The 8625-nt window shown below is 49.1% G+C and overlaps 1 protein-coding gene across 1 annotated transcript; it reads right to left on the minus strand.

The window, feature by feature from the left end:
• Positions 1-210: 210 nt before the first annotated feature.
• LOC6594856 (homeobox protein slou) lies at positions 211-8329 on the minus strand. The gene is made up of 4 exons (XM_026994960.1): positions 6971-8329; positions 6150-6414; positions 690-979; positions 211-600 (listed from the first exon to the last, which is right to left on the minus strand). The coding sequence occupies exons 1-4, from the start codon at positions 8240-8242 to the stop codon at positions 385-387; spliced, it is 2043 nt and encodes a 680-aa protein (XP_026850761.1). The 5' UTR covers positions 8243-8329; the 3' UTR covers positions 211-384.
• Positions 8330-8625: the final 296 nt, after the last annotated feature.

Genomic DNA, 8625 nt, shown 5'->3' on the forward strand with positions numbered 1-8625 from the left:
GCTTTGGTTATTTTTAAAATGTTTATTTTACACTTGACATTTATGCAATTTTTGGTTTGCTCTCTTTTTGATTTTGCTTGCCACTTAAACGCTACAGTGTTAATATTATGGTTTAATTCTAGATATGGCATTCGAGGTTCTCTAAGCGCTAGCATATCATACCGTATGCGTATATAAGTATAGTATTTTTACACGAACTATGTACAGGCACAACTTAATGCATGGAAATAACACAAACCAGGGATAGTACTAAGCACACACTTAAAGCAGTTCGACATTTACAATTCATCTGTTTGCCCCCCCGCTGGGGGCGGTGCGGGTTCCCTCGGGAGGCTTCCCTCGCTTTTCGAATAGCTGCAACATTCGCTGTTGCATCTTGCAATTTTATGAGTGCGAATGGCTCAGATGGTGGGCGCCCAGGGGGTGGAAGTAGGGGCCGTAGGGTGGGTATGGCACGGCATGCGGGTAGAGCAGGCTGCTGGCATAGGCACCTGGTCCATAGGAGCCGCCCGATGGTGGCGGAATGGTCGGACTGTTGACATCCATTCCCGGATTCTGCTTCTTCCACTTGGTGCGGCGGTTCTGGAACCAGATTTTCACCTGAGAACAAAATTACAACGAAAACACAATGCTTTATATGTGGATCTACACAAAATATATCGTCTATAGGGAACGGAAGCGATTCTCACCTGTGTCTCGGTCAGGCTCAAGCTGAGGGCAAGGTTCAGCCTCTCGCAGACGCTCAAGTACCGAGTGGTTTTGAACTTGTTCTCCAGCGACACGAGCTGCTCATAGGTGAAGGCGGTGCGGGCTCGGCGGGGCTTGGAGCCGCCACCGCCTCCGCTGCCACCGCCGCCGCCAGACTTGCCATCGCCGTTGCGGCTGCCGCCCTTTTTCGAGTCCGTCTCGCTGCTGGGATCATCAATGTCGCTCCCATCATCGCACATATCATCCTGATCCATGTCATTAAGATCCTGAGCTGCAAGACAGAACGAGAGAGAAAGAGTGGATGATAATTTTTGCATAAGTCAACAGGCTCAGTCAAGCCCGGCCAGCGAGTGGCCATCCATCAAGGGCCAGTGTCCAGGATTGGCAAACGGAAATGAAATCAATCACCTCGGATCCACCACCGCCGCATCATTGTTGGATTAATTGGAATTTTTCGGCGCACATGTGAGTGGCTGATGGACCGGGCAGAGGCTTGGGATTGGAGTTGATTGCAATCGATTCGGCAATCAAAATTCAATTAAGGATGCTCCCGCAACCCCACTGACCAACTAGCTCTGCCGTATCACGTATATGTATCTGTTGCGGAATCTCTTGCCTTTACAGCAGATGCAGCAGATCTTTAAGAAACCGAATACCCATGCCCAACCCCAACCCCAACCCCAACCCCGGACCGCGCTTAAGGCCATTAAAACTTTGCTTGTTAACAAATTTCGCTGCGGGAGAAAAGCGATTGGGGCAAACCCTTGAGCAAGTCAGGCGACAAAAAGGGTCGAGAAAAGTGTCAACCCTCCATCAAAGATGTTTTTTCGTCTGCATGGAATATGCATGGCCCTGCCCCGGTAATTGGCCAACATGATTGGCCATGTTTGCATGAAATTAGGCAGTGTGTGCGCGGAGAGGGGAGCGGATGCAGATGCGCCTAAAAGCGCACCACAGCATCACAGACAGTGCGCCAATTAAAGCGAAAATTTACGTGAACGCTTCATTTAATATTTAACGAATTTTCAGCGGCCAGCGACAGACAGATAGACAGACAGACGAGGGCGGGTCCCCATTACCGCTGGTAATGGGCTGTGGAGTGTTTGCAGCCACTTTGATATGCATTAATGGCACATTAGATGCTCTGCCAGACTGCCCGCCTACCCGCCTGCCTATCGTCCGGCAGCCTCATCAATACCTAACCGAATGTGATGTGAGTCGACGACTGGCCCTGACCACAATTGGTTTGAGTCAATTGAATTACCAGCATCAAAAACACACAGAACGAAAGGGGAGCCAGCCGACTAGCTGGCAGTCGGACCGGAGGCTTAATGCGCTGGCAAACAGACACGCGGAAAAGTCGAAAGGGGAGCTACATCCTGGCCACAGCTGGTTAATAAGCGTTGCAACCGCAAGCGAGCGGGGAGGGGAGACAGATCAAGAGAGGGAGAGTGAGAGTGCGCCTAATTACGATGGCCATTCAACTGAACGTTGCAACATGGCGAATGCGTAATGTCTGGCAGGGAGTGAGCATGAAGCCATTTGGCCAGACAGGCAAAAGTTCAATATTTACAGCTGACTGTGAGAGCTACGTTTAATTATACTGAAAGGATTATGCATATTTACGGCAAGTAAGCCAGAATCTGGTAGAGGCTTGTGATGGTTTGTGTGGGGATGTAATTGAGAGCCAAGACTCAACTTTGGCCAAGAATGATTCAAAGTTTCTACAAAAACAAAAACACTTCGAGTCCTTTGGAGTCATGGGCCATATATTTTATGGGACTTACAACATCGTTTAGTCGATGGCCCTCGTAAAGGGCTGATCATCATTATATTCCACAATCGTGTGGCCTCTGCTTATCTGCCATTTCCAAAATGACTGCAGTTAATTATAATTATGGCCAGAAGTACTTCATAAGCAATTTTGATGATATGGTGGGGCAGACAGAGAGAGAGACAAAGGCTCATATGCCCAGACAGAATGCTCGATGGAGCAATTTTGGAGCAGACACATGGAGAGTGGAGAGGTGGAGAGATGGAAAGATGGAGAGGAGAGATGGCGTTACAGCCATACAATTTAAACTTAATTATGAAATCCGAGTGTTAATTACCACAAACTGGCGCATAATTTACCCACCACCCCCCAGAAAATGGCTTACAAATTTGGAAGTTCTTTGTGGCACTGGCAATCATTGTAATCGCATCCCGTCTGGCCAATGCGACCCCTGGGAGCATTTGTCGTCTCATTTTGCCATTTTCATAAAATAATAAATGAGTTGCTGATGGACGGAAAATACTCGTAAAAGCGAGCTCCAACCACGCCAAGCTCTCCAAAATTGTCGCTTAAAATGGAGCTACGGCACAGCCTTCCTTCGACAGAAACACGCATACAGATGGGCAGAGAAAGAGAGAGAGAGTGCTCCCCCGAGTGCGAACACTAATACATATGCATGCCCCCCCACCACCCCATTCACAAGAGCGAGACAGCGACAGAGAGAAAGAGAGGGAAGCGGCAGGAGAGAGCGCGCCAAATGGAGTGCTGCTGAAAAAGAATAAAAGTTTCTCGCAGCCATTTTACATTTTTGTGTGTGTCGGGGGTTGCTGCCAGGCCGTGCCATGCCCGCCCACATTTAAATGTTGGCACAGAGCCCGGGTTGTCCCCCCTGCCCCCTGCTGACGGATTTTCCCCCTCTTAGCAACTTACTTAGTTATCGCATCGCATGTTTTTTCATATGACTTTTGGGGCGCATTTTCGACGCTGGTCTGGTCTGGTCGGGCTATCTGGATTATACAGGCAACACTCACTCGTATGCATCCGTATCCGTAGCCGTATCTACACGGCAGTCGTGTTATTTTTGTTGCTCTCTCAGTTATCGCCTAGTTTGTGTTTGTGTTAGTTTTATGCTTCACTTTTGTTTTGCAATTTAAATGAAATGCAAATTACTCGGCCTACCACCGCACCGCTCCTGCGCCTAAAACGGAATTAATGTCTCCTTGGAGAATTGCATGCCGTCTCGTATGAGTATGCCTAATATTTATGAATTATTAACCAGCGCTGCTGATGATGCATTTGGTAAGCTAAAGGGAGAGGGAGAGATGGCGGTAGGGGGAGCTGAATGTGCCATAAAATCTAATTAGTCGCAATGACAAAAGGCCGCATAATTACGCTAATCTTACGCCGAAGCGAGAGAAGCAGGGTCGCATTAGCACCTCCTCCCAATAGGCCATAAAATCAGGGCAAGGCAGGGGGATGTGCGACAGCGGCCATTGAAGCGCCTAATGAATGTGCGGTAATTAAGTACCTTGCTAATTAATGACTACAGCAACACCAACACCAACCAACCAACCAACCAACCAACCAACCAACAGTCGTTGAATACAAGCCCGCAAACAGTGCGTATGCGTGATGTGCACACAGACACGCAGACAAACAGACACACAGATAGAATGCAAAGTCCGGGGTTGACTGTAAACTGGCAGCAACAGAGCCATGGCGGAGCAACATAATTATTTCCAACATCATTATCGTCCGTAAATTCTCCCCTGGCCTGCCCTGCCCTGCCCTGCCTTTCCTGTGTCTGCCTGTCTGTCTGCCCAGTCTGCCCTGGCTGTCTGCCTGTCTATATTTTCCTCCATTCGTATGTTTGCCCACAAGCAGCACAGAGCAGAGCAGAGCCTCTCCTCTATTTACGCCACTTCCTGGCTGGGGTCGTTTCAGCCGCTTTTATTAGCAGTTATGTTCGGAGCGGAGCCCTCGGAGGGCCCGCCATTGATGAAGTTAATTGTGTTTTATTAACACAAACACAAATGCACAAACAGCAAAAGCCGACAACGGACAGCAGGACAACAGGACAACCAGCAATGGCCGATAATGTGTCGTTGATAATGAGGTTGTTGGTGGTGGAGCTGCTGCTGCTGCTGTTGCTGTGGTTGTGCTGTGCGCCATTTTCTGTGTGCTATAATTTCCGTACATAAGCGCTTAACGAAGGGTCCCATCAAATGGGTGCGAGTGTGTGTGTGAGTGAGTGCGTGTGCTGCTGTGTGAATGGCACTTTGAAGTGAGTGAATTAATTGGCAGACTACTATATACATACATACATACATAGTATGCATATTGACCCGTTCCAATGTTGGCTAAAGGCAAACAGCCAAAACGGGCTTCAAAGGAGATCACAGGGAATGGGGTAAGGGAAGCCCAAACATGTCGATCGACCACTCTTTCTCTCAACTTTCGCATGGAATTCAATTATTTTTCTCCATTATACGAATATAACCACAAGCCATTACCAATTAAGTCAACGATTCAGGCCACCGTTTCATAATCAGATCCACACAAACCGCTCCGTCAATTTCAAAACTTGAGCTTAAGCTCCATCAACCCCCAACCCATATCCAGCGACTTTTCTTTTTCCCGTTTTTTGGCGCTTTGGCAAAAGCTTAGCACCCGCCAACCCCCATTCCACAACAACTTCAATCAAATTTGCAAATTTTTATTTGAGCAATTTCTTTGCGGCAAGCCGAGCATGAAAATCAATTAATTTTCAGCAAAAATTTTTAGCCAGAAACCGAAGGAAAAAGGCAGCCGAAAAAAAGGCATTGGAAAACCCGGAACCTGATCCGCAGCAAGACAAACATTGGAAGGAGAGAGTGAGCGGGAGAGAGAGAGAGGGGGGCGGGGGGCAAAAAAGGAAATGTAACTTTTCCAGAAAGCAATGGCTTTTCCCCAATTAAAACATCAATCAATCAATTAAAAGCAATTCTATTGAAAATCCTTATTGGATATGAGAGCATATCCTTCCTGGTCTAAACAAGTTTGTGTGCACCTCCTGATTTTTTTTTTCATTTTAGCTGCCTGTTCCGGTATATGTGCATTTGTTTTCCATTGAATATACGCAAAATATAAATGCCTTCATGGGCAGCACAAGCACACACCCCCACAGAGCGCACATCGTACGTGACTTGCGCCTGAAAGCAGGCAACACAAAAATCTCCAGTGCTTCAAAATGGTGGTGGCCTCCTGATGAAATGGCAGGGATGTGTGGGAGTGGGGCCGGCAAAGGCAAAGGCAAATTCAAAATCAAAACATACCTAAAAACGATACAAGCACCAGTATAAATATAACATGCCACCACCCACGTGGGGTCGCTACCCCATCCAGAGGCAGAACGTACTTTTTCAAAGGAAGAGAAAAACCCAACTGTTTGCAGGTGGTTTCCTCTCGTTTTTCCAGTGTCTGTCTGTGCTGCTCTCGCTATATGTATACGTACGGAATCCCAGCGACACTCGAGGGATCGAGTTGCTAGCTGATGTGCCCTGAATTCCAACTGATTTCAATCAAATCTGTTAACGATTACTTAGCTTCCTCAGTGATTTGCAATTTATCGAGTGTGAACACAATCCCAGTTTAAATATATGACTTATAGGACTTATAAGACACTCACCAGACATATCCTCGCTTTGATCATCGTCTAAACGCTCGTGCATCTCCTCATCGCGATCGTAGCTCCATTGCCGTGGATGCCCGAAGGGATGGCCAGAGGCGGGCATTTTGTTGCCAGTGAACTTGTTGGGATCCAGTATGTTCTCCACAGAGAAAGCCAGCCGCTTAGTGGCCGCCTCACGATCACTCGAGGCACTGGTCGAAGCAGAGTTGGCATTTGGTGTGGCACTTGTGGTCACGGAACGCGTCAGATCAACGGGGCAGACCTGTAAAACATATGAGAAATATATAGTTAAGTTAGGTACTGGAAAAGTATAAGCCATATGATGATAAGAACAAAAACCTCCACAATTTATTACATCTTTAGATGTACCCAGAGAAGATTAAAAAATGTATACCAAAAGATTTGCACCCAGACTTACACTTTGACAACGATATAAAAATATTTGACCATATATTTAAGATAGTTATATTTCATTTTTAAATTAAATATATTTTAAATATTTTCATATCTATTTTAAATATATTTCCTACAAATTACAATTTAATATATAAGTACTTCATAGTATCTTCCATTTAGATTAAATATGGACCACACTAAAAGGACTTTTAAGTTTCACGATGTTTGTATTCATTTTTCCCTGAGTGCAATGGCAATCTCAATTATTTTCATATTGAAATAAGATTCTTATGATATAAATCTTGTCTCAAATTTATTATTATCCCTTAAATGGAACTAAAATCAAGATCTGAATTCAAGCGGGTTCTGTTCCTCTTTAAACAAAGATTCAAACGTTAACCTCTGCCCCCCCGAACACTTACCGACGGCGTGCTGTGGGATCCATCGTTGCTGTCCTCGTCGTTTCCATCCACATTGAGCTCTTCGCTGGTGTCGCTGCGCGCATAATTAGCGGCCGCTATCTGTCGTGAGGTGGCCGCCGCAGCCGCCGCCGCGGCCGCCAGTCCGCCCAGCTGTATTCGGAAGCCGTAGTCGCTCAGATCCCGGCCAGCCGGCGAGACGGAGTTGGAAGTGGAGCTGGAGGCTGCCGCAGATGTGCTCGGGGCTGGGGCCTGGCTGGAGCGAGCGGCCACAGCAGCCACCAGCTTAATGCGCTCCAAGTCCATGTCGCTGGCGGACAAGGGACTCACCGGCTGCGGGCCGCTGCTTAAGAGGATCTGGGCTGGTTGTGGTTGTGGCTGGGCGGAATGTGCGGGAGGATTGGCTGGTGCTGCGATGGGAGAGCTCGTCGGCTGCTCGGAATGTGTGGCTGGAGATGTGGGCGGCGACAGAGGCGATGTGGCTGGCGAGGGCGGGGCAGTGGTGCTGCTAGTGGCACTGGGTGCCCGCAGATGGAACACTCCAGCTGCAGCAGGATGTGGATGCTGATGCGGATGCGAGTGCGGATGAGGCTGGTGCTGCTGGTGGAGGTGATGGTGATGATGGTGGTGCATATGCTGCTGGGCCGCGGCCGCGGCCAGGAACTGTGGATTCTGCAGCAGATGCGGATGCTGTTGCAGCAGGGCCGCGTGTGGATGCTGCAGTGGCTCAGGGCGCGCCAACTGCCGCACGGCACTCAGTTCAAGCAGCTTTCGCTGCTGAGCGGGCGAGGAGAAGTTGGTGTTGATCACAACGTTGGGTGCTCCCGATGCTGGCGGGGACTGCGATCGACGCGATTGGTTCCCATTGATGCTGTTGTTGTTGTGGTTTGTCAGGCTGCTGTTGTTGTTGTTGTGGTTGGTCTTGTCCTTGTCGGACGGACAGTCCTCCTGCGAGGGGCTGAGGCGGCTGATCAGGCTGCCGGACTCGCTGCTCATCTGCTTGAGCCGCTCGATGGAGAAGCGCAGCTCCTGCTCCTGCTGCTTGGCCGCCGCCTGCTGTCCACTGGCGCTGCTGATGATAAACTTGGGTATCTTTGGAGGCGTAGAAGTGGCTGTTCCTCCGCCTCCGCCTGCACCTGCATCCACGTTCCCCAGCTCCGGCGAGGTATTCGACTTGGGCGAGTCCGGATTGGAGTTGGGACTCATCAGGCCACCGACGGCCGTGGGCTGATTGTCGCTGCTGGCCTTTTGCGCCGGCGACTGCAACATGACCATGTTGGATGACGGCTTTCGTTTCTCAATACACTTGCTGTTACTTGCGATACACTGTTCAAAAACACTGCACGGGGCACGGGTGGCACGGGTGGCACGGCTGGTTCACTGCGGTGTTGCGCGATGTGTGTCTTGTCCGCTTGATGGCAGCCAATCGACTGTCCACTGATGCCGGCGCGTATCTCACAAAATATCTGGCGATGCTATCCGCTTATCCTGAGCGTAATCCGGGTACGACGACGACTCACACTGCACGGGGCGAGAGCCGGGAGCGTAATGAGGGTTGCTCGGGTGTCGGGTTGATAATCCAGCAGATGCGACGCTGCCCTGCTTCCGTTGAGTGTCCCTGTGGCAAGTCAACTGCTAAATGGGGAAGCACACACAAA

This window comes from Drosophila persimilis, unplaced genomic scaffold, assembly GCF_003286085.1.
Source record: "Drosophila persimilis strain 14011-0111.01,24,50 unplaced genomic scaffold, DperRS2 tig00000000-arrow-pilon, whole genome shotgun sequence".
Lineage (NCBI taxonomy): Eukaryota > Metazoa > Arthropoda > Insecta > Diptera > Drosophilidae > Drosophila > Drosophila persimilis.

What these genes read in the sequence shown, in the direction of transcription:
- LOC6594856 (XM_026994960.1), bottom strand. Translation starts at nt 8,242, where the DNA reads ATGGTCATGTTGCAGTCGCCGGCGCAAAAGGCCAGCAGCGACAATCAG. An exon ending in GATCCCACAGCACGCCGTCG is followed by an intron (nt 6,415 to 6,970) that starts GTAAGTGTTCGG and finishes TATGTTTTACAG; the next exon opens with GTCTGCCCCGTTGATCTGAC. An exon ending in TCAAAGCGAGGATATGTCTG is followed by an intron (nt 980 to 6,149) that starts GTGAGTGTCTTA and finishes TCTGTCTTGCAG; the next exon opens with CTCAGGATCTTAATGACATG.